General features: G+C 37.4%; 1 protein-coding gene across 2 annotated transcripts; it reads right to left on the bottom strand.

The window, feature by feature from the left end:
* Nucleotides 1-802: 802 nt before the first annotated feature.
* On the bottom strand, nucleotides 803-23,379 carry LOC143019494 (zinc finger MYM-type protein 5-like). 2 transcript variants are annotated; one of them, XM_076175264.1, is made up of 2 exons: nucleotides 7,836-7,896; nucleotides 803-2,750 (listed from the first exon to the last, which is right to left on the bottom strand). In XM_076175264.1, the coding sequence occupies exon 2, from the start codon at nucleotides 2,726-2,728 to the stop codon at nucleotides 1,901-1,903; it is 828 nt and encodes a 275-aa protein (XP_076031379.1). In that variant the 5' UTR covers nucleotides 2,729-2,750; nucleotides 7,836-7,896; the 3' UTR covers nucleotides 803-1,900. The 2 variants fall into 2 exon arrangements, with proteins under 2 accessions (XP_076031379.1, XP_076031299.1); XM_076175184.1 differs by lacking the exon at nucleotides 7,836-7,896 and adding an exon at nucleotides 23,245-23,379 and having other exon boundaries at nucleotides 840-2,750.
* Nucleotides 23,380-25,333: the final 1,954 nt, after the last annotated feature.

Below are 25,333 nucleotides of genomic sequence, written 5' to 3' on the forward strand. Positions count from 1 at the left end.
ATACTTTAGAATAAAAATATCAAATTCACCAGAGGTTTTATTACACGTATATTGAGTCTTGTTTCATTGCCTGCATATTTTAGTGGTTGGATATGATTGTATTTCTACACTTTGGCTCAGATTTCAATTGAAAAAAATGACTGTCGACTGAGCACGCCGGGCCAGGCGTCACTGCTGATATATTGTGTGTGTATGATACTTAAGGATAAAAATATAAAATTCACCAGAGGTTTTATTACACGTATATTGAGTCTGCCTCTGGCGGCCGATAGCGGAACCAAGCCGTTTGACTCAATGACTCACCCCCGACGCTGCGTGGGTGTAGATTTGCAGTGTCACTGCGCGGGTATCTCGATAGCTCTCTCTCTCCGTGCACACCCACGTTCTTTTTTTTACTCTCACTGAGTAATAATAATGATAACAATAATAATGATAAAAATAATAATACTGTTGACATAATAACCATTTATATAATCTCCTCTTGGCATTTATTCCCAGTTTCATATTTCTCATAACGACGCTTGGGTAGTACAGTATGTATTCTTATTTCATCGAATCTTTTTACTTGCGATCCTTCCGATAATTTGAGTCTCTATGACAAAAGGGAATACGCTCCACCATTGACCGTTGGGGAATGACCCGGTCGTGCTCCAGATCGTTTCTGTTAACGGTCACTGGATTAGTGCAATGGTATAGTCTCTGGCCATATTCAGTGGCGGATTAAGGCTCTTGTGGGCCTAAGGCAAATTTCAAGATTTTTTTTTTAAATATGGCCTGAACTAATGATAAAATTTATATTGTACAATAATAACAAATATCCATTAGTAAACATTTATTTCTAAACAAAACCTTATCAATTTTACATATGTTAGGGTAAGGTACTACTACATACAGTACATGTGTTTTTGTATACATTATAAAATTTTCACTTTTCTTGCTTTGACAGTAGCAAACTCATCAATCATAGAATTGAAGTCAGTTTCGGATAGCAAATCTTTTTCAATGCACAGAAGTGCCAACACACCAAGGCGGTGCTGACTCATTGTGGATCGCTTTACATCCTTAATTCGAGTAAGCTGGGAAAATGACCGTTCACCAGAGCAATTAGTAGCCATCAGTGACAAGTAAATTCGCAAAGCCACTTCAGTGTTTGGAAATGCAGTTGAACTTCCAGTTTTGTGCATTAATTTGAACATATGTTGAGCAATACCTGTTGACGCTTCTTTCCTACATTTCTTCTTTGTTCCTTATACCAACAGATAAACTGACAGAATTCTGAATAGAAGTCAGAGGAAAGATCACTCGCATACACACCAACAAGTCTTTCAATTGCAGCCACAATATCATCAGACATTGATTCAAACTCAGTCAGAACACCAAACCGCTGCTGCATGGTTGAATATGCTTCAATGCGTTTTTTCAAAGCACTGTTCAGTTGATCGATGATGAGATTAAGTGTTAACTTTAAATTTCTGCTTTCCTGTCATACTTTCCATAGCATCTGCAGCACTTCCTTCACTAATATGCTTCTTGCGTTTAGGTATTCGGCGTGTTTCGCTTTCATACTTTCTGATAAGTACTGAAGTAGAGTATCAGCAAGATTCTGACCTGTGTGACTGGAAATTGGGATGTGAGAAAACGCTCCACTGGTTCATAATTTGTCATATTGACATGACAAATAATGATTGTCAGCTGGTCAGTATGAGTAATATCTGGTGTAGAGTCCACTGAAATAGAGAAATACCTCGACTTCAAAATCTCCTGCTTGATAACATCAAGCACTTTGTGTCCCATCAGCATGACAAGTTCTTCACAAATTGTTTTTGAGAGGTAAGATGAATGCCCACGTCCGCGGTTGGCATGTTGACGAATATGCTGAGATAGAAAAGGATCAAATTGACTAATCAACTCCAATATTCCCAAATAATTGCCAGTTACCAGACCCATTAATCTCATTACTGCCTCTCTCATAAAGAAAGGCAATTGTTGCAACGCAATGTGTAAGCACATTTTTCCAGTATTTATGCTGCTCAATCATATTTTTGTGAAACTCAGCATCAATTCGACCAGCAGCAGCAGAGCGATGAGCAAGAGTCAGAACTGAGTCAATATGTTTGGTGCTTGTTTCATGAGATTTCAAATTTTGAGTTATATTCTTCCAGTCATTATCACCAGAGGTACACAGCTTTATACTTCTATCTGATGAGAACAAAATGCATGAGAAACAGAAAACACAAGTCTTGGCTGGAGAATAAACAAGCCAGTCACGACTGACTACCTCTCCATTTGGTAAAACTCGTGTGAAGGCACTAGGATTAAGGAAGCGGTTCACTCCAGAATATTCTCGTTTTGTTTTTGGATAATCATTTGCCAAATTTCGAGAATGGTCAGTGCCCATGCTGATGCATACTTCACGCAAATTCCTTGTTATATGACCAAAAAGCCCAACATCATTTGGTACAGCTTCATTTGAAACTGAACTCTGAACTTCTTTTGTGGCTGTAGATTCATCATCATCACCAATAACTTTGCTTTGGACAGTGTCTGATGGAGGAGAAATAGGAGATTGGTCATCTAAGTCACCACTGCTGCTTCCAACATCTTTGTCTACAACTTGAAAATATGAAGTTAATTTGTGTGTTTTCGCCAACAGATCTTCTTGCATTTGTTTTTTCTTTTTTGATTCCTGAGCTCTTTCCCAACCACCTTTCCGTTTTGACATTGACATGGTGAAGTCCCGTGAAGAAAGCCTGAAAAAAGGAAAAAAAAAAATTAGTTGAGATTTTATATATTAACCAATTTGAATAAATTATTTTCAAGTTGGAGCAGGGACACTTTCTATAGTCACTAGTCTGACTATACGTGAGGTGTGTGTAATTCACCTCGGATCTGCCGCAGCCTCTGTCGAGACAGCCAGACACCACCCTACGGCACCGAGCTCAGAGCTCATTATTTGCTGATCTTTGGGTAGGTCTGAGACCACTCACACACCACACACCGGGACAGCAAGGTCACAACTCCTTGACTAACATCCCGTACCTACTCACTGCTAGGTGAACAGGGGTTACACGTGAAAGGAGACAAACCCAAATTATCTTCGCCCGGCCGGGGAATCGAACCCCGGTTCTCTGGCTTGTGAGGCCAGCGCGTTAGCAATCCGCCACCGAGCCGTACCAATCCGCTACCGAGCGTGTGTGTGTGTGTGTATTCACCTCGGATCTGCTGCAGTCTCTGTCGAGACAGCCAGACACCATCCTACGGTAGTGAGCTCAGAGCTCATTATTTGCCGATCTCTGGGTAGGTCTGAGACCACTCACACATCACACACCGGGACAGCAAGGTCACAACTCCTTGACTAACGTCCCGTACCTACTCACTGCTAGGTGAACAGGGGTTACACGTGAAAGGAGACAAACCCAAATTATCTCCGCCCGGCCGGGGAATCGAACCCCGGTTCTCTGGCTTGTGAGGCCAGTGCTTTACCAATCCGCCACCGAGCCGTGTGTGTGTGTGTGTATGTGTGTGTGTGTATTTACCTAGTTGTATTTTACGGGAAGGGGAGCTATGCTCGTGGGGTCCCGTCTTCATATCTCATTTTATCTAAACTATTTTTAAATTCATGTATTGTTTTTGCACACACCACTTTCTCATCTAACTTGTTCCAACTGTCTATTACTCTGTGAGGAAAGCTGTTCTTTTTCAAATCTCTTCTATAGCTGTCTTTTTTTATTTTCTTTCCGTGTCCTCTTGTATTTCTGTCATCCCATTTTATCAGATTCTCTCTATCAGTAATTTCTATGCCTTTCATGATTCTGTAAATAGCTATCAAATCTCCTCTCTCTCTTCTTTGCTCTAGTGTCTGTAGTTTAAGTTTTTGTAGTCTCTCTTCATATGATAGTTTTGAGTGTGTTGGTGCCAGTTTTGTGATTGCTCTTTGTATTCTTTCAAGTTTTTTTATACATTTTTTTGTACTTGGTGACCATATCGTTGCTGGATATTCCAATCTTGGTCTTATCAGGGTGATTAGGATTTTCCTCACCATTTCTTCATCCAGGTATGTAAATGCCACTTTGATTGTTCTTATTAAATTATAAGTTTCTCCAAAAATCTTATTTATATGTTTCTCAGGTGACATATTATTCATAACAATGACTCCCAGGTCCTTCTCATTTTCTACTTTTTTTATTCCTTCTTCTCCCAAATTATATGATCCTGTTATTCTGTTTTTGCTTTTTCCAAATTCTATTATACTACACTTTTTTGTATTGAACTCCATCTCCCACTTCCTACTCCATTCTTGTACTTTATTTAGATCTCTCTGTAGTGATTCACAATCTTCTTCAGTTTTCACTCTTTTCAGTAGTTTTGCATCATCTGCAAAGCAGCTCATATAGCTTTCAATTCCTTCATCCATATCATTAATATATATAGCAAACATTATTGGGGCCAGAACTGTTCCCTGCGGGACACCGCTTATTACTTCATTCCATTTTGAGTGCTGATCTCTTATCACTACTCTCATTTTTCTTTCTTGCAAAAAGTCTTCCATCCAATTTAGCAATTTACCTTGTATTCCTCCTTCATATTCTAATTTCTTAAGCAACTTCTTATGTGGTACTTTGTCAAAAGCTTTTTTTAGGTCTAGAAATGCACAATCAGCCCATCCATCTCTTTCTTGTATTATATCTATTAGCCTTGAATAGAAACATATTAAATTGGTGACGCATGATCGTCCTTGTCTGAATCCAAATTGCCTTGGATTTAGTACGTTGTTTTTTTCCAAGTATTTTACCCATCTACTTTTGATAATTCTTTCACAAATTTTTGCTATTGTACTTGTTAGAGAGACTGGTCTATAGTTGGTAGGTTCTTCTTTATTTCCTCCTTTATATATAGGTACTATATTTGCTTTTTTCCAATCTTCTGGAACTTTTCCTTCTTTTAAGGAACTGCTTATTATGCTATGTATTTTGTCTGCCAGTTCATTCCTGCATTCTTTCAGAATCCAGTTTGCTATTTCATCTGGCCCATGCGATTTTCTGACATCAAAATTACCCTAGTGTGTCAATATTTCATTCTTTGTTACTTCTATTTCTTCCATAGGGGGGACTTTTTCTTTCCACTCAATCTCTTCAGGTTGTATATTTTCCCTTGTAAACACTGATTTAAAATGTTTGTTAATAATTTCTGCCATTTCCATTTCCTCAGTGTATTCAACTCCTCCTTGTCTTAATTTCTCCAAGTCTTGTTTGTTTTTCAGTTTATTGTTTACAAATCTGTAGAATAGTTTTGGTTGATCTTTACACTTTTCTATAACATCTTTTTCATATTTTCTTTTTTCCTCTCTGCACTTTTGTACATATTCATTTCTATAACCAGTATATATTTTCCATTTTTCAGGTCTTCTGTCTTTTTTCCATCTGGTCCAGGCTTTGTCTCTTTTGTCTTTTAACTCCCTACTACTTTTGTTGTACCAGCATTTTACATATTCTTTTTCTTGTTTTTTGTCTTGGGACATACTTTTCCACTCCTTTTTTGTAAATTTTTGTCAAAATATTCCATTTCTCTTCCACTGATGTTTCTTCTTTGTATATTTCTTCCCAGTTTTCTTGTTGGAAGAATTCTCTTATTTTATTAAAGTTTGTTTTTTCATACATCATTCTTCCTTTTCTATATTGTTCATTTCTTTTCATATAATTTTCTTCATTAAGTTCCAGTTCAATCAATATGTGGTCACTTTTACCTATTGGTGTCTTATATTCAATCTTGTCCACTATTCTAGGTTCAGATGTAATTATTAAATCTAGCCTCGATGGTTCTTCTTCATTTCTATACCTAGTGTTCTCTTGTATCCATTGTGTCATTGAATGGTCAGTAATCATCTCAAGTAGAGCATTTCCCCATGAGTCATCACCACTCTTTACTGTCATTTCTTCCCAGCAGATTTCTTTGCAATTAAAGTCGCCCATCATAATTATTCTTCCTCCGTCTTCCATTATTTTAGTTAATGCTATCTTTGTGTCCTCTAACATACTTTTATGTTCACTCTCCTCCCATGAGGCTGTTTTCGGAGGCACATAATTGATCACAAATTTTCTGCTATTCTTATCTTGGTCTTCCACTTCTATCATAATCATCTCTACTGTATTCTTTCCATATATGACACCTTTCACGTTTATATCCTTCTTAGTCAGGAACATAACTCCACCCCCTTGTTTTTTCTCTCTGTTTCTAATCCAATAATTGTATGCATCATGTCCTACACTGTTGGGTGGTAGTGGGCCTTTTAATTTTGTTTCTACAATTCCCATTATGTCCGGTTCTTTTTCTTTCAAATAATCATTCAGTTCATTCAATCCTGTTATCAATCCATCTATATTTGTGTAAGACGCTCTTAGTTTTCTGCCACTTCCATTGTGTTCTCTGTTTCCCTTATGTTTTTCTTTAGTATGTCGAACTGCTTTATTTTCATGTTCACTACTCTCCAATAGAATCTCTCTTTCTCTGACTCCGTTCTTTCCTCGTTTTTTGCCTTAGCTTCAATTCTTTTCTGCTTTTCTGCCTCTCTTTCCTCCTTATTCATTTCTCTTTTTATCCATACCTTTTTATATTGATCATTTGTTGCTAGTTTCCCTGTTTTGGATAGAATTTTCTCTGCCGTTGTTTGTGACCTGAATTTAATCTTAATTGGTCTGGTCTTATCTGTACTATATTTTCCGAGTCTGAATTTTTCCTCAATTTCCTTTATAATTTCTGGTTCATCTTCCTGGACTAATTTTAATAAACTGCTTACTCTTTCATTTTCCTCCTTGATTCTTGCGGTTCTATCTGGGTTATGTTTCTCTTCCATTCCTAATATAACTATACATTTCTTTTTGTCAGCTAATTCTCTTACTATATTCTCCTTCTGTCTCATCACTTTAATAACTGAGTCTTCATTATGTTCTTTCAATTGCTGTTTGACTATGTCAGTGAATGAAACCTTATTCCCTTCTTGGGTTGTTCTCCAATTTTTAGCTTCTTTAGCTATTTTCTCTCTGTTTTCATTACTATTCTTCTTCAATTTCTCATTCTCCTCCTTTACATTTCCTAACTGTCTTTTTAGGTCCTCTATTTCTTCAGTTAAGTTTCTGTTAGCCTTCTCTAGTTGTTCCAACCTTTCAATTCTCTGGAAAATGGAGTCAACATTACCTAACTTACGTTCCAAGTCCTCGATCACCTTATCAACTCTCTCCTCTAGTCTTATCAGTCGGGGGGGAGGGGGGGTTGTGTCCCTCCCACCCTCTTTAAATCCCTGGAACATATTCTCGTCACTTTCTACTGTATTGCTCCTCTCTATACTTCTAATCTTTACATTTATATTAGACATTTCATCCTCACTCAGTCTTTTGTTTACCTTTCGCTTGTCTGGCTGGGCCAAGTCTACTCCCTCCTCATTTCCTTCCATTTCCCTCAGTAATCCCTCCCCTTTTCCTCTTTCCCTACTTTCCCACTACTCCACGAGCAATTTCCCCCCCACCCTGTAAAAACACTAGGCACTTCTCTTTGCGTTGGGATCCACAGACTTCAGTTTTCTTCAGAACGTCATCCAAGCCGTCCATTCGCTGAAGTGTGTGTGTGTGTGTGTGTGTGTGTCAAGATGTACAACAAAGTAATTGAATGTAAATTAATCCCCCGAGGGAATGTCACCAAATCAAGCAGATTGAAAACCTTGATTGTATAGTAGTACTTGAGCTAGCATAATTGATTTTCAGATGTTACGTTTCGAGGAGTATTTACTCTTATCATCAAATCTTTTAAACACAAGAAGTAATATAAAACACACGGGTTCTTACCTCTAAGCAGGAGATCTGGCGAACGATGATTAAAACACAGTGAACCCAACATACATAGCTTACAGACTGATAAACTGGTTCTTGGTCGTTAAAAATAAAAAAATAAAATCCTTAAAACTCTTATTTTATATGTAACTGAATATACTGTGTCTAAACAAATGAGGAAACGTTAATAGAACAGCGAGGGACAATTCTGTAACAAAAATATAAGCAAAAGTATCCATGAATCACTTGACAAAAACATGTCTCAAGTAAAACCTCGAAGCCTGAATGAATGATCTACTAGATCATTCATTCAGTGAAAAGTTTCTTTCTACCTAGATCAGATCTAGGTAGAAAGAAACTTTAAACTGATTTACATATGATGGAACATAACGTGAGAAAAATGAGAAAATATTAATACAACAATGAGGAACACTACTACAATAAAAATATGAGAAAAAAACTCCAATGAATCGTTTGGCAAAAATATGTGTCGAACAAAAACTCGAAGCTCTGTGAGTTTCTGCCACCAACAGAAACATACATGGACAAGAACATACATGTAGAATATGTAAACAACGTCAAAAGAAATGTCTGTTGTTCTGATGATTACGAAACTTAAGAATTTTATTGTTTTACAGCCAAAGCACTTAAAACATAGTAAATAACTTCAGACCTTTCACAACGACAACGTGGCTAATTACCGATAACTGACACGTAACATTTTTCTCTTTGTCATAATCAAAATGTTTTTGGACTGCCAGAAATGGCCTGGATTTTTTTGTGGCCCTAAGGCATGTGCCTAGTTTGCCTTATGGTTAATCCGCCACCGGCCATATTGTATTATTCATAATTTATTAAATGTTATTAAATCATACTTGTTAACCGCTGGTATATGAGAAGTGAATCTATTATAAGTGGAAGACATTTAAAGCATGTTTCAACTGAATAGAGAAGTGTGGCTAGAATGAAGCACGAGAGTTCGATTTTGCCGGTGATATTCCGTAGATTTTCAATCGTTTTCTCAAATATAGTATTCGCGGGGTTTTTGAGAAGGTATCCCCCGCGAATAACGAGGGAAGACTGTAGTTAGATTTAAGGGGACACTATATTTTCTTCTTGGCATATGGCTGATAGTCCAATATATATCATATGTTTAACTTCAAATTTTACAGATATTTAATCAGTTATCCTATCTTTTCTTTTCTTTTCAGGAAATATTTCATTTTTCACATTTAAAAAGTTACTGAAGTTGGGATCATAAATAATCTTCCAAAAATACAAGAATGACAAAAAAGTCCCAACAAAGTTGGCAGTCTTTGAATACTTTACAGTCACAGCAGATGGAAAATATAATCAGTGTCAGTGTATCATAGATGATGACGATGGTGAAAAATTGTGAATTGAAAATCAGTAGTTTCAATGGCTCCGGAAAAAGTGCTCCTTCAAGAGTATCAAACCTGAAAAGACACTTGCAACGCTATCCTAAGGAGCTAGTAGTAGTAAATAGGAAAGATAAAGACGACAGTAATGCAAGCATTCCATCTACTTCAGCTAAGAAGGATGAGAAATCTTCTGGAAGACAATCCCAAATATCAACTTTCTTTACTACAGATAAGTTACCATAACAATGGCATCACAGAGGTTTAAGAGTTACATAATTGAAATGGTGGTCAAAAATAGTGTACCTGTATCATTTTTCTCACAACCAGCCTTTCTTGGTTTAAATGGAGAAATGGCTAGAAAAGTTGGAGTTTCACTGGATAGAGACAGTATAGAGAGACTTGTAATTGAAGAGGCTAAGAATAAGAAAGACGAACTTAGAAAAAGTCTAAAGGGATGCTTTGTCTATATAAAAATTGATGCATGCACACACCACAGTCAACTATTTTGCCATTAATGTGAGGTTTGTTGACAAGAATAATAGGGTAGTGACATGGACATTGGGAGTAAAAGATACTCAGGCACATCACACTAGTGAATATCTTCATAAGTTGGTGGAAGATGTATTAGAAAAATTTGAAATTAAAAAAGAGCAAGTTCTATGTATTGTAACTGATAATGCTTCGAATATGCTGAGCACAATTGAGAAAATGAATAAAGCAACTGAAGAAAGTACAAAAATGTGTAATGATGAAGAGAACATTCCTGAAACCTCAACAAAACTAACTGAAGAGCCAGAGGAGAATGTATTGTTTTAGAAAATATTGTTGAAGAAGTAGCTGAATTATTTCCAATTCAACATATACACTGTATTTTACCTAGTTGTATTTTACGGGATGAGAGCTATGCTTGTAGTGACCCATTTTCGTATCTCTCCACATACAAATTATTCTTAAAATCGTGTATAGTTTTGGCATTCACTGTTTCTCCATTTAATTGGTTCCAGACATCAATCACTATGTGGGAAGCTATTCTTTTTCAGGTCTCTTCTATAAGTGTCCTTCTTTAGTTTCTTTTTGTGCCCTCTTGTTTCTCTTCTGTCCCACTTTAATAAGTCATTTCTATCGAGATTTTCCATCCCTTTCATAATTCTGTAAATGGTCAATAATCACCTTTTTCTCTTCTGTTCCAGTGTTGACAGATGTAATTTCTCTAATCTTTGTTCGTATGTCAGATTTGGCAGTGTAGGTGCCATTTTTTGTCGCTGACCTTTGGATTATTTCTAATTTTCTTATGTTTTTCTTTGTACTGGGTGACCACAATGTTGCGGCATATTCTAGTTTAGGTCTTATCAGTGTAACCACTATTTTTTTTAACTATCTCCTCATCTATGTAGTCCAAGGCCTCTTTCATTGATCTTAGTAAGTTAAAAGTCTCTCCAAATAATTTATTGACATATTTATCAGGTGTCAAGTCGCTTGAGGTGATTACTCCCAGGTCTCTTTCTGAATTGACTTTTTTTACTTCTTTGTTTCCAATTTTATATTGACCCGATACTCTATTTTTGCTTTTTCCAAATTCCATTATGCTACATTTCTTAACCCATTCAACTCCGATGACAAGATGTCTTGTCATTTGGTCAAATAAAACAAAAAATCATAAAACACCAAAATGTTTGATCAAACACCAGAAAAATATGACGTCAATCCTCGCTTCGCTCGCAGCGAAGCGAGGATTGACGTCATATTTTTCTGGTGTTTGATCAAACATTTTGGTGTTTTATGATTTTTTGTTTTATTTGACCAAATGACAAGACATCTTGTTATCGGAGTTGAATGGGTTGATGTTGAAGTTCATCTCACATTTCTGACTCCATTCCCATATTTTGTCTCCTTGTAGCAATCTACAATTTTCTTCCATTTTTACTCTCTTGTGTAATTTGGCATTGTTGGCAAAGAAGTTCATGTAACAATTTACCCCCTCGTCCATATCATTTATATATATGGCAAACATTAAAGGAGCCAATACAGTGCCTTGCGGGATGCCACTTTTCACATCTTCCCTGTTTGAATTTTTGTCTCTAAGTACCACTCTCATTTTTTTTCCAATTAAAAAATGCTTCATTCATTCCAGCAACTTACCTTGTATTCCTATTATTTCAATTTTTCTTATTTCTTTATGTGGTACCTTATCGAATGCCTTCTGCAAATCCAAGAAGGACCAATCTGCCCAGCCATCTCTTTCTTGTATTATCTCAATTAATCTCAAGTAAAAGCAAATTAGGTTTGTGGTACACAATCTTCCACTGCTAAAGCCAAATTGCTTAGGGTTTACTATTTTCTTTTCTTCCAAATGTTTGGTCCATTTACTTCTGATGACTTTTTCACATATTTTTGCTACTGTGCTTGTAAGAGATACTGGTATGAAGTTTGAAGAATCTTCCCTATTTCCTCCTTTATATATTGGTTCTATGTTTGCAGTTTAATGTTTGTTTAAGAGAGGGTAGAGTGCCGGAGGACTGGAGGAGTGCCTGTATAGTTCCACTTTACAAGGGAAAGGAGGACAAGTGTGAGTGTAGTAGTTTCAGAAGGATCAGCTTGTTGAGTGTAGTTGGGAAGGCTTATGGGAGGGTCTTGATTGAGAGGATTAGGAAATGAACAGAGGGAGTAATTGGTGAGGAACAGCGAGGGTTTAGGACAGGTAGGGGTTGTGTAGATCAGATTTTTGTAGTAAGACAGATATGTGAGAAAGCTATAGGAAAAAGTAAGGATGTTTTTTTGGCTTTTATGGATCTGGAAAAGGCTTATGACAGGGTAGACAGAAAGGCACTGTGGGAGGTACTGCAGATATATGGGATACGAGGAAAGCTGTTAAGAGCAGTCAAGATTTTTTACGAGAGTAGTAGAGCTTGTGTTAGGATTAGAAATGGAGAGAGTGAATGGTTTGAGGTAAAGGTGGGACTTCGTCAGGGATGTGTTATGTCACCCTGGCTGTTCAATCTTTACATGGATGGGGTGGTGTGAGAGGTGAATGCAAGGGTAGTGGGTCAGGGGTTGGAGATGATTAAAGAAAATGGAGAAAAGTGGGAGGTGAGTCAGTTCTTGTTTGCTGATGACACTGCGCTTGTAGCATGATCAGAGGAGGGATTGAGGAAGTTAGTGACAGAGTTTGAGAATGTGTGTGAAAGAAAGAAGCTGAAGATAAATGTGGGCAAAAGTAAGGTGATGAGATGTACAGGGGGAGAGAGTGACAGCAGGCTGGAGGTGAGCATTAAGGGTGGAAGACTCGAGGAAGTGGATAGTTTTAGACACTTGGGTGCGAATGTGGCAGGAAAGAGAGGAGTAGGGGGTGGAGGTAGAATGTAGATTGAGAGAAGCGAGTAAATGCCTTGGTGGTTTGAAAAGTATGATGAGAAATAGACATCTGGGAATGGATGCTAAGAGGAGGTTATATGAAGGAGTGATTGTGCCAACAGCTTTGTACGGGGCAGAAACATAGAACATGAGAGAGGAAGAGAGAAGGAGTTTGAATGTGTTTGAGATGAAATGTCTGAGAAGTATGATAGGGGTTACTAGGCTGGATAGAGTGAGAAATGAGGAGATGAGGAGAACAGGGGTGGAAAGGGAACTGGGAGATAGGGTTGATGAAAGAGTATTAGGATGATTTGGACACATGGAAAGAATGAGTGAAGAAAGATTAGTAAAAGAAGTGTGAAAGGCAGAGGTGGAAGGAGTAAAATATGAGGGGGCGTCCTAGGATGAAATGGATAGATGAGGTGAAAGGGGCATTACAAAAGAGAGTAATGTCTGTGGAGGAAGGACAGGAGAGGACAGAAGATAGGGGTGAATGGAGAGGGGTTGTGTATAGATGATGCTGTGATGCATGAGGGGGAGTGGGTGGGGGATGGAGGGTGGGGAAGTGTGTATGAGAAAAAACAAATTGACGCAGCCCAAAGGGATTTCTCCCCATCTTCTCCTTTTCTGCATGGGGGGACAGAGAGAGAGAGGGGGGGGGTCACCGAAGTTGTAAAGCGGACTGCTGTGGATGTGCTGTGTCTTGCGACACTGCTTCTGACCCAGGGCAGTGGACAGGGTGCAGGGATGACCCGTCATCCAGGAGGTGCCAAGATAAGAGGGAGGGAGGAGGATGGAGGGGAGTGGAATATATAGGAAATGGAATGGGTGGGAGTGGTTTCTATGCCTTTTTCTTTTTGGCTACCCCCCGTGTAGGGGGAAAAAGCGTTTGGTATATGTATGTATATGTATGTTTGCATCTTTCCAATCTTACGGTACCTTTCCTTCTTTGAGTGAGAAGTCTAATATCTCGTATAGTTTCTGTCAGTTCGTCTATACACTCAGTATCCAATTTACAATTTCATCTGGTCCATGTGATTTCCTGACATCTAGGTTTTTTATTTGATCTTATTTCTTTTTGTGTTACCTTTATTTCTTTCATTTTGGGTGATCTTTCTTGTTTTCTATCTTTCCAAAATTGTGGGCTATCAATTGTAAAAACTGACCTGAAATGTCTGATCATGACTTCTGCCTTTAGTTTTTCATTTATATATCTGTAAACGAGTTTAGGTTGATCCTTACATTTGTCTATAATATCTTTTTCATAATTTCTTTTTTCTTTCCTGCGTATATTCACATATTTGTTCCTAAGTTTTATATGTATGCCATTTGGATTTTTTTTTTTTTTTCCATCTTTTCCAGGCTGTCTCTAGCCTCGCTGCACCTTTTGTTATACCAGCACTTTATATAAATTTCTTTTTGTTTCTTTTTCAGTATATATTTGTCAATGCCTTCCTTGTACTTTTCTTTGAATATGTTCCATTTGTCTTCCATCTTTGTTTCCTCTTTAGATAATTTGTCCCAGTTAGTGTTTTGGATTTTTTTTTCCTTAGTTTTTCAAAATCCGTTTTATTGTACATTAATCTTCCTTCTCTATGCTTATCATTTCTACCTACATTGTTCTGTTCTTTTAATTGAAACTCTATTAGTATATGGTCACTCTTTCCAATTGGTGTTTTATACTCCATTTTGTTCACAATATCTGGTTCAGAAGTTAATATTAAGTCTAGTTTTGACGGTTTCTCATTGTTTCTCTATCTAGTATTTTTCTTAACCTATTGTATTAGGGTGTATTTGATGGCCATATCTAGTAGGATGCTGCTCCAATGATCTTCTCCCCTTTTACTATCATTTCTTCTCAGATTATATCCTTTGCATTAAAATTGCCCATGATTACTATGTTTCCACCCTCTTTCAGTAACTCATTTAGCACATTCATTGTCTTCCAGTAATTTAGAATGTTCGCTATCCGACCAAGCCTGCGTTTTTGGTGGTACATACACTGCTACAAATTTTCTGCTTTTCATCTTTTTGTTTACAATTTTGATCATAATTAATTCTACATTGCCTTGACCTACATTTATCTTTGTCATATTTAGACCCTTTTTGGTCAGTATTATGACAACTCCTCCCTGCTTGTCTGTTCTATACATTCACTGTAACTGGCAATAAGAGATGGATTGAAGGATTGACATGCAGCTGCCATCATTGGAAAGCTGAGGCAAGTAACAGTTGCAGCCAGAACACCAAAAACTGATGCTATTCTCAAGAGACAAGCTGGAAAAGGGACATTTTTAGATCAAGCAACATGCTGGGGTAGCACATATTTGATCAAACACTTACATACATACATACATATAACAAGGCTTTTCCCCCTTACAAGGGAGGCAGCCAAAGAGAAAAAGGCATAAAACCATTTACACCCATTCCATCCCTAAATACACTCCAGCCCCCTCCCACCCTCCCTCTTATCTTAGCACCTCCTGGATGATGGGTCATCCCTGCACCTTGTCCACTGCCCTGGGTCAGAGGCAGTGTTGCAAGACACAGCACATCCACAGCAACGCTGCTTCGGGCTGCGTCAAATTTTCTCACACATACTACCTCACCCCCCATCCTCCCACCCATTCCACCTCATGCATCACAGCATCATCCATATACAACCATTCTCCATTCACCCCTGTCTTCTGTCCTCTCCCGTCCTTCCTCAACAGACATTCCCCTCTTCCCCAAAGCCCCCTTCACCCCATCCATCCATCTCATCCTAGGACACCCCCTCATGTTCACTCCCTCCACATCTGCCTTCCATACCTCTTTAACTAGTCTTTCTTCACTCAATCTCTCCATGTGTCCAAACTCCCTTACCACCTCTGTTCTCCTTACCTCCTCATTTCTCACTCTAGCCTAGTAACCCCCATCATACTTCTCAGACACCTCATCTCAAACACATTCAAACTCCTTCTCTCTTCCTCTCTTATGCTCCATGTTTCTGCTCCATACAGTGCTGTTGGCACAATCACTCATTCATACAGTCTCTTCTCAGCATCCATTCCCAAATGTCTATTCCTCATTACACTTTTTAATCCACCAAGGCATTTACTCACTTCTCTCAATCTACATTCTACCTCCACTCCACCCTTTCCTGCCACATTTGTGTTGAAATATGAATATTTGTTATTGTGCCTCTTGTATTGTTTTTGATTGAATGTACAATGCAATGTATAGTAAGAATTTTGTCATTTGATTTATTGTATAATCTGTACTTAATTTGCATGTATAACAAAGTTCAGTTGCTAGGCCTGAGAGATTTCCCGCTCTAAGGGAGACATTACGCTTTTGCAAGTTAGTCATGGTAAAGCCACGGTGTGGAGAGGTTGATGTGTATATTACGTCTGAACATAAACTTATTTGTGTCATGTGCATTGTGCCTTTGAAGACCAATAAACAGTTAAGTGCTTTTCTAAGCGTTTATATAATACCCATAACTTTTAACAATTTGCACCCAAGTATCTAAAACTATCCACTTCCTCCAGTCGCTCTCCCTTAAGTGCTCATTTCCAGTCTGCTGCCACTTTCACCCTTGTACATCTCATAACCTTACTTTTACCCACATCTATCTCAATTTTCTTCTTTCACATACTCTCCCAAACTCTGTCACCAACTTCCTCCTCTGATCCTGCCACAAGCTCAGTGTCGTCTGCAAACAACAGCTAGCTTACCTCCCACTTTTCTCCATTTTCTTTAACCATCTCCAATCCCTGACCCACCACCCTTGCATTTACCTCTCGCACCACCCCATCCATGTATAACTTGAACAGCCAGAGCAACATAACACATCCCTGACAAAGTCCCACCTTTACCTCGAACCACTCTCTCCATTTCTAATCCTGACACATGTTCTACTACTCTCATAAAAACTTTTGACAGCTCCTACACTTACTTGAACTAAAAACTTTCCTTGAGGATCTAGATAACCAGAATGTTTCACTAACTGAAAACCAGTAGGCATAAGTACAAGAACTAGAAAGTCTGCTTTATCAGCCTTATGTTATTACCAAGAATTTGCAATCTCAAGAATTAACCCCTGGTGGGTTCTTGTTGGAGTGGAAAAAGTTGATATTTAGCCTGAACAAAAAAGGAGAATTAATTGCTGATGAGATTGTTCTTTCAATGAAAAGAAGAGTCTCTCTTAATGGACAATAAATTTTTACTAGCTGGTATTTACATTGATCCAATGAACCAAATCCTACTAAGCAGTGAGCAAACTCATCTAGGAAAACAAGCACTGATTGAACTAGCATGTCACATGAAAAGACCTCAGACTACCTGAAGCTGAAACTAAAGATGATGCTCACAATATCAGTAACTTAAACTTGAAGGAACCTCTTCAGAATCAAATGAAGAATTACATTTTGAAGCTGTTTTGGACAAAAAGGTGAAGCAACAGTGAGTGATTGTACAACAAAGTAAAATACAACCAGTAGATGTTCTAAAGGGAAAACTTCAGCAAGATGTTCTTAGTGCCTAAAAAAGAAGTGGAACAGTATGACTGATCATTGAAACTTACCGTAGAGGAAGCCATCTCACTTTATCCAGAGATTATCTGGGATGTAGCAAGAACTTTAACAGCAATGCAAATCAGTGATGAAAGACTGTTCTCTGCTCTAAAGATAATCAAATTTGATTTGAGGGCTTCAATGAAGGAGGACTTGGCAGAAGCCATTCTATTTTTAAGAACAATGTGATTAGTTTAAGTAAATCCTTAACTTTCGTTTTAGTTTCTTAGGGCATTCCTAATTTCTTTATCAAACCACAATTAAATGTTGTTATTTTAGGCATTTTTCATTCTTTTCATGTATTTTTCATTCTTTTCATGTAAAGTCTTACACTATAGATTTTCTTTTTATTTCTACTGTATATTCACTATTCCTTTAAAGATTTACAATTTCATGTAAAGAAATTCATCAGCTGTTTTTTTTTTAAGATTTTTTTATTACCGGTATGTTTTGTAGTTATTTTGAATTGCAAACCTATATCTATGTAAAAAAATCCAATAGAATTTCTATTTTTATTGTCTTTTACATCTTATAAAAGATAAGATTTCAACTTCTATTATAAAGTATTTTTATTTCTGTTTTGTACTTATTTCTTATTTGTAAAGATACACTTGTAAAAATCCTTACATTATAGTATAATTGTATTTGTTGCTTTTTCTTCTATACCCTTTCAAAAATGTTCTCATAATTGAACTGAATGTGTAACAGGAATAGATGCAATCTTATTGCCAATGTTTAAAAGGGCAGGTTTTAAACTTTGACTTGACAAATCAATGAAGAGTCTCCATTCCACTGGACTATAAATTAAACCCAAGGGTTCAACTAGTCCTCAAATATCACTATAATATACTAATGAAAAGTTGTCATGAAGTGAAAAAAATTGCAAGTTTCTTTGGTGATACCAGAAATATGTAGTGCCTGATGCAAGTAAATTGTTTTCATCAAGACATGATCCAAGTAGCTAGGCAGACTCTTTTGATAACCCTAAATCCCTTGTTAAGTCATTCAGTTGTGCTTGACTTAAAGGTTTTGGTTGGTTCTCATCAAGCATTGGAGGTTCATACAATGAAGAGGTGTCAATATCTTCAAGATGAGTATCACAGTCTTCAGCAATATCTATGTCCTTGGGTACACTTGGTATTGGAATTTCTGGACCATGAAGCACTGGCTTTCTGGGAGATGGGATATCAGTATACACAAAATGGTGCTTGTTCTTATTTACACCAGTAAATTTCATGTACTGTAGGTAAAATGTCAAAGTCCCACAGGTTTTTAGAAATTTAAAATACTGTATGTCAAAATATAATTTTTTTTAAAATACATTAATGAGAGTATTGACTTTAAGTTATAGTTATTAGTTTCAAACATGAGGTTACCTGTCGCATGAACTGCCCCTTCTCTCCACACCATGGGAATATCAAAAGGTAGGGATTTCAATTTGCCCTTACTCCATCATCTTCACAGCATGTATGAGGAGCAAACCTTTTATCTTGATCTCCAATTCGGATTCCAAAATAGGCGTGGTAACATGATTTTACAAACTGAGTAATTTTCGAATGTTGATCAGGCATTCTTACTTTGCCACAAATGTAGCAAAACCTGTTTGGATAATTTTTGGATCTCCTGTTCATTGTCAAATCCCTACAATAGTTGATAAATTTATAAAATACACACATATAAGCATGTATTTACCTAGTAGTATTTTATGGGAAAAGAGCTATGCTCGTAGTGACCTGCATTTGTATCTTTCAGCACCCAGTTTGATCTTAAATTCTTGTATAGTTTCTGCCCTCAATTTTTCTTAGTAGTTTACTGTGTGGTACTTTGTCAAATGCTTTTTGTAAATCTAAGAAGGCACAGTTTGCCCATCCATCCCTTTCTTGTATTATTTCTACTAGCCTCAAGTAAAAGCATATCAAGTTTGTGACACATGATCTTCCACATCTAAATCCAAATTATTTTTGGATTTAGTATTTTGTTCTCCAAATGTTTAATCCATTTACTTTTGATCACTTTTTAGCATAGTTCATCTATACAGTCTTTCAATATCCAATTTGCAATTCCATTTGGCCCATGTGCCTTTTTGACACCGAGGTTTTTTATTTGGTCCCTTATTTCTGTGTCACCATTATCTTTCATTGGGGGGGATCTTTCTGTCCTTCCAATTTTGTGAACTTTGAATTGTGAATACAGATTTAAAATGTTTGATCATAATTTCAGCCATTTCTACATCTATATACTGTATTCATTATTTCCTTTGTGCAGCTTCACTATTTTGCTTATCTTTTAATTTGTCATTTGCATACTTGTAGAATAGTTTGGGTTGGTCCTTGCATTTTTCTATTATGTCTTTTTCAGAGTTTCTTTTATTTTCCCAGCATATTTCTTAGTTTGATGTATATTTGCCATCATCTGGTCATTTTGTCTTTTTTCCATCTTTTCCAGGTTTTGTCTCTTCTATATTTAGCCTTACTACACTATGTTATACCAACACTTTATGTATACCCATTTTTGTTTCTTCTTTTGGTACATATTTCTCTGTTCCCTCTTTGTATTTTTCTTTTAATATGTTCCATTTCTCTTCCATCTTTGTTTATTTAAAAAAAAAATCAGTTAGCATATAATTTTTTTTTTTATGTTTTACAAAATCTGTTTTGTTGTACATTAGTCTTCCATTTCTATGTCTCATTTCTTCTCACATCAATTTGTTATTTTAGTTTGAACTCTATTAGTATGTGGTAACTCTTCCCAATTGTTGTCTTGTATTCTATTTTATCCACGATTTCAGGCTTTGATGTAAATATTAAATCCAGTCTCAATGGTTCTTCGTTGTTTCTGTATCTGGTATTTTCCTTCACCCATTGAGTCAGTCTGTATTCAATGGTCATATCCAGTAGAATATTTCCCCAAAGTTCCTCTCCACCTTTCACTGTCATTTCTTCCCAACTATTTCCTTTGAGTTAAAGTCACCCATAATTACTGTTTCCTCCTTTCAATAATTTAATTAATGCATTCTTTGTATCTTCCAGTATTTTCGAATGATCACTATCAGTCCAAGCCTGTGTTTTGGGGGACATATATTACAATAAAATTTCTACTTTTCAAATTTGTTTTCAACTTTAATCATAATCACTTCCATGTTTTTTCCTTCTGTTATCTTCATCACATCTAAACCTTTTTTTTTGTAAAAAACATGACTTCTTCACCTCGTTTCTCCATTCTATTTTTTGCCCAATGGTTTTACCTTGTCCCACAGTAATGGTAGTGGACCTTTTGTCTCCACAATTCCCATTATGTCTGGTTTCTCTATTAACAGTTGTTTATTTTTAGTCCTGAAATCATACCATCTATGTATATGTTTTTAATTTTTTCTTTCTTCTCTTTTTTGAATTTTCTTTTTTTGATGTACCATTTTCTCACCCTCAGGTCCAGTACTCTCTCTCTCTCTCTCTCTCTCTCAAAAAAAAAAAAAAAAAAAAATCATTCTTTTCAGTTGGTTCTTCTCTCATTTTTCTCATTTGCTTAATTTCCAAGTGTTTTTTCTTTCTCTATTTCCTCATCACTCATTTCCTTTTTTATCCATACATTTTTTTTTTTATAATTTTCACTATTTGCTAGCTTTGATGCTTTTGATAGTACCTCTTCAACTATCATTTGAGTCCTTAGTTTGACTTTTAGTGGCCTATAGTGTGTTTCTCTAGAGTATTGTCCCATTCTATGCATATCAATTTTTGTCCAATTCTTGTCCCTCTTTCAGAATTTCCTTTGCAATTTTTCTCTTTTGTATTTGTATACATTAAGTTTTTCTTTAATACTATAAACTATGATGCACTTTTTTTATATCCACTGTGCCTCTTACCCAGTTTTCCTTTTCTTTAATTACTTTACCATTTCTTTAGCATTTTTCTCTACCTGCTATTGTACTATTTCTTTAAATTTTATTTTCTGATTTTGTTGCTCTTGTTTCCATTTTTTTTATTTTTTATTTCTAGGAGATCCATTTCTTTGATTCTCCAACTTTTTCAGCAACTACTTGTATTTGTTCTTTGATCTCTTTTTTTTCAGTTCCTCGTTTTTGTTTCTGTCTTCATTTTTCTTTCTTTCGTTATCATTTCTGATCATACTTAATTTACTTTTTAGATCATTAAGCACTCTGCTCATTTCTTCATTAGCTTTTCATAGATTGGTTATCTCTCTGTACATTGTTCTACAATAAATTCTTAATTCTATTAGTTCCAAGTTGTTAATGTCTCAATTCCTCAGTACATTGCTATACCTAGTTTCTCTTTCTACATCTAACCCTTTACCTAATTGTCCTTTCTCTTTGAAACCCTGAAAAAACATTGTTCCACCTTTGAGTTGACTTTGGGGTATCATTCAAACAAGTTTTCTATGGTATCACTCCTAGTGGTGATTCGACTCTGCTCATGTCCAATCCTCTCTTTGTTGATTCATTATTCATTTTTTCTTCTTTTCCTTCCTCCATTTTGTACATTAATACACTATATCAAACTGGATACTTATACCATAGCGGTCATTCATAAAACACAACTTCTTTTTTGTAAGCACAGAGGTGTTTCCTTGTTCTCATGTATAGATTTATAAAGCTGCACACCTCCAATTCCTACACTGAATGAGAACTGATCATCTGCTGAAATAATGAAAAATATGACAACACAGCCATACAAATCATTGCCTGAGGTCCTTGAATGTATATGTTAACTTTTCTATAGTAACCAATTACTTTTATTTACTTTAATACATAATTAAATTTGTAACCTTTTCAGAAAGTTACTTTGTTATTTGTGTAAAAGTAACTAATGGAAAAACATACAAAAAATGGAAAAATAGATAGCATGAAAATTAGAGCTGATCAAAGAAAACTGATTTCAGATTTGAATTCAGCACATTTATTTTACTAGGAATCAGTCAAGAAAATCCTGACAACAAAAATGATGCAGACCAGTGTTATAATTTTTTTTTTTTTTTTCTCCCACATCCAACCTAGTTATGGACCAAAAACATCCTGTTGGCATGCTCTTTGTAATCCTTTTTAATTAAGAGGAAGGGGCTGCTGTATAAAATTATCTGGCATGTTACAATACTGTATATACTTTTGAGTTAGGACTAACGATGGGTACCTGCTTCAGGTAGTCCCGCCCATTTTCAAAGCCTGTCAACCCCCTTACTACCTTCAAGGGGATGCAGCCCTGATGGGCTGACTCTTAGTGTCTGGAATAGGCCCCAAATCTATTTTCAATTGTATGTCTTGCATCTTGTTACAAATGGAGAGCTGGCAATTGCTCCCTTTCTACTACTTTCAGCTGGTGAGACAAAAACAGTCCCACACTAATAGAACACAAATAACAGTCTGCAGTTTCTTCCCAGAGATCTGTGAGAAGACCTAATGGTAACTGCCACCTGCTGAGGCTGCAGGTTTTAGCCAATGAAACTCATGGCAACAATTATTACTTTTAAGTATCTGGATTGTATGCTGATGGTGTGGATTCGTCAGTGTTGCTTAATGACCTCATCTTCAAGCTGTCCTATGTTGTAGATACAAATAAACATAAAAAAAGTCCTAATTCAAATCACTTATGGTCCCAAGCTTTTTAGATAAAGGTATATTGACCTGTAAAAAGTGCAATACTATACTAATAATTAATTAGGGCCTGTAGTGTAACTGCATTGAAGAAATATAGATAAAAGGTATATTGTATATCATCAGAAAGACATTCCTTTCCTATTGAAAGGAATTGAGAGCACAAGAAGAAAGTTGCTTTTGGTAGAAAAGTTGACAGACAATATTCAAGATGAAGACACATAGAGTCATACTTCTACTATGCCAACCAATAAGGAAATACCAAAACCTGTAGACTGACAGACACAGTAAACAAATAATAAATGATTGGAGGAATGATATTTAGGTTGAATGTTTAAATATGTGAAGAAAATATTGTACCTGACTTTTGGGGAGTGATCAGGTATTAAGCATGGTTGGCTTTCAATGTTTGACTGTACATACATATACCAAAGGCTTCCCTTACAAGGGAGGTAGCCAAAAAACAAAGGCATAAAATCCACTCCTATCCATTCCATCTCCGCATACTCCACTCCCATTCACCCCCTCCCTACCTCTTGGCTCCTCCTGGATGATGGCTCATCCCTGCATCTTGCCCACAGCCCTGGGTCAGCAGGGTTGCAAGACAGCACATCCACAGCAAGGCTGCTTCATTAAATCGGTGACCTCTATCCCCTCATGAAGAAAAAGAGAAGATGGGAAGAAATCCCTTCAGGCTGCATCAAATAATTTTTTCATTCCCTCACCACTCATCCCCCATCCACTCCCTTTCATGCATTACAGCATCATCAATACACAACCATTCTCCATTCACTCCTATCTTCTGTCCTTGTCCATCCTTCCTCAACAGACATTCCCCTCTTTCCCAATGCCCCTTTCACCCCATCCATCCATCTCGTCCTTGGTCACCCCTTCATGTTCACTCCTTCCACCTGCATTCCACACCTCTTTTACTAATCTTTCATCACTCATTCTTTCCATGTGTCCAAACCATCCCAATACTCTTTCATCAACCCTACCTCTCAACTTCCTTTCCAGGTAGGGTTGATGGTCCTGGAGCCGCAGCGTCTACGTCGTGGGACCACCCCCCAACCCCAAGAGTTGGGGGCCAAACGGCGGCAACCAGCCCTGGCCACCGACTCTACGCAGGTGGCACCGATCCCCAAGAGGAGCTACGACTGCCTTGGGGTGTACCACAATCCTTTTTCTCAACATGCAATGTTAAATTTTTTCTGCACCGAGGGGTGATTTTCCGGCAATCACCCCTCTTCTACTTTTAGCCAGAGATGTAGAGAGCAATCCTGGGCCCACCACAAAATACACATGCCCAACATGCTCTAAACCCATTACTTCGAGCAGACAGACAAAGGGCTCAGTTCAGTGCAATATGTGCAAAAACTGGGCCCGCCTCACTTGTACAACACTTGCTGACACAAACCAATACACAAACACTCGGACATGTTCTACCTGCCCTCCAGTAACCCCACTCCCACCTCCCCAACCACAGCAAACACCCTTACCCACTCCCAATTTCCCTTTGCCTTTATCCCCAATCAGTACTCCCCTTCCTTTGTCCCCAATCTCTCCTTTCACGCCCTCTAACCCAGATCTTATACCTTCCCCATTAACACTCCAACCTCAACCCCAAACAGCAACATACAACACATACAGAACACACAACATCAACATATTACAACACAACATTGACGGTATTAACACGAAAAAACATGAACTCAAATACTTTCTTAAACAACACAACATACACATTGCAATTATACAAGAAACAAAACTAAGACACTCACACAAAACACCATCATTTCATAATTACACCACCATCAGACAAGACTGGACCGACGGCAATGGCGGTGGACTCATCACCCTGATCCACCACTCCATCTGTTTTGTGGACACAAGTGCCACAACCAAAATTCTCCTCCCTACCACAGATAACACTACAGAAATCCAATCCATTCCAATCCGCACAGGCAACAAATCAACACTGACAATAGTTAACATGTACATTCCCTCCCAATCATCCCCCACAGCTCCAAACACCTTCGGGCCTCAATTTAGCCAACTAGCCTCAATTCCCAACCTGATCATGGGTGGTGACTTCAACGCCAAGTCGTCTGCCTGGTATGTCGACAACCCTGACAGACAGAGGGCTTGATATACAGACGACTCAGTTTGACCCATTGACTATCATGAACAACACACATAATCATACACATATCCCACACCAAGCCCTCTACACTCCCTCCACTCCTGATATCACCTTTTGCTCCCCCTGCCTAACCCCAACAACATCATGGAGAGTGGTCGGAACCCTTGGTTCTAACCACCTTCCAATCATCATCACCACCAAAACAAGATGCACCCCAGTTGGCCACAGACACACATACACCAATTACAAGAGAGCTAACTGGGAAGCTTTTACTGAAGAGACAGAACAACATTTTGAAACACTTAACAGTACACCAATCACAAACATAAACAATGCTGTGCACACTTTTAATACAATCATACAAAATGCAGACAAGAGATACATCCCTAGAGGCAACAGAAAATCACACAACCCCAACTTCACACCAGAAATCCAAGGCCTCATCAGACAACGAGACACACTTAAACACAATACCCCCA

The sequence above is a fragment of the Oratosquilla oratoria genome, chromosome 1 (genome assembly GCF_046742065.1).
Source record: "Oratosquilla oratoria isolate Oo_2021 chromosome 1, ASM4674206v1, whole genome shotgun sequence".
Taxonomy (NCBI): domain Eukaryota; kingdom Metazoa; phylum Arthropoda; class Malacostraca; order Stomatopoda; family Squillidae; genus Oratosquilla; species Oratosquilla oratoria.

Bases quoted from the DNA above. Each gene is read 5' to 3' on its own strand.
- LOC143019494 (XM_076175184.1), bottom strand. From the start codon at position 23,324: ATGTGCTGTCTTGCAACCCTGCTGACCCAGGGCTGTGGGCAAGATGCA. The intron at 2,751-23,244 runs GTAGGGAGGGGG...TCCTTTTTTCAG, and splicing joins CATCCAGGAGGAGCCAAGAG to GCTTTCTTCACGGGACTTCA.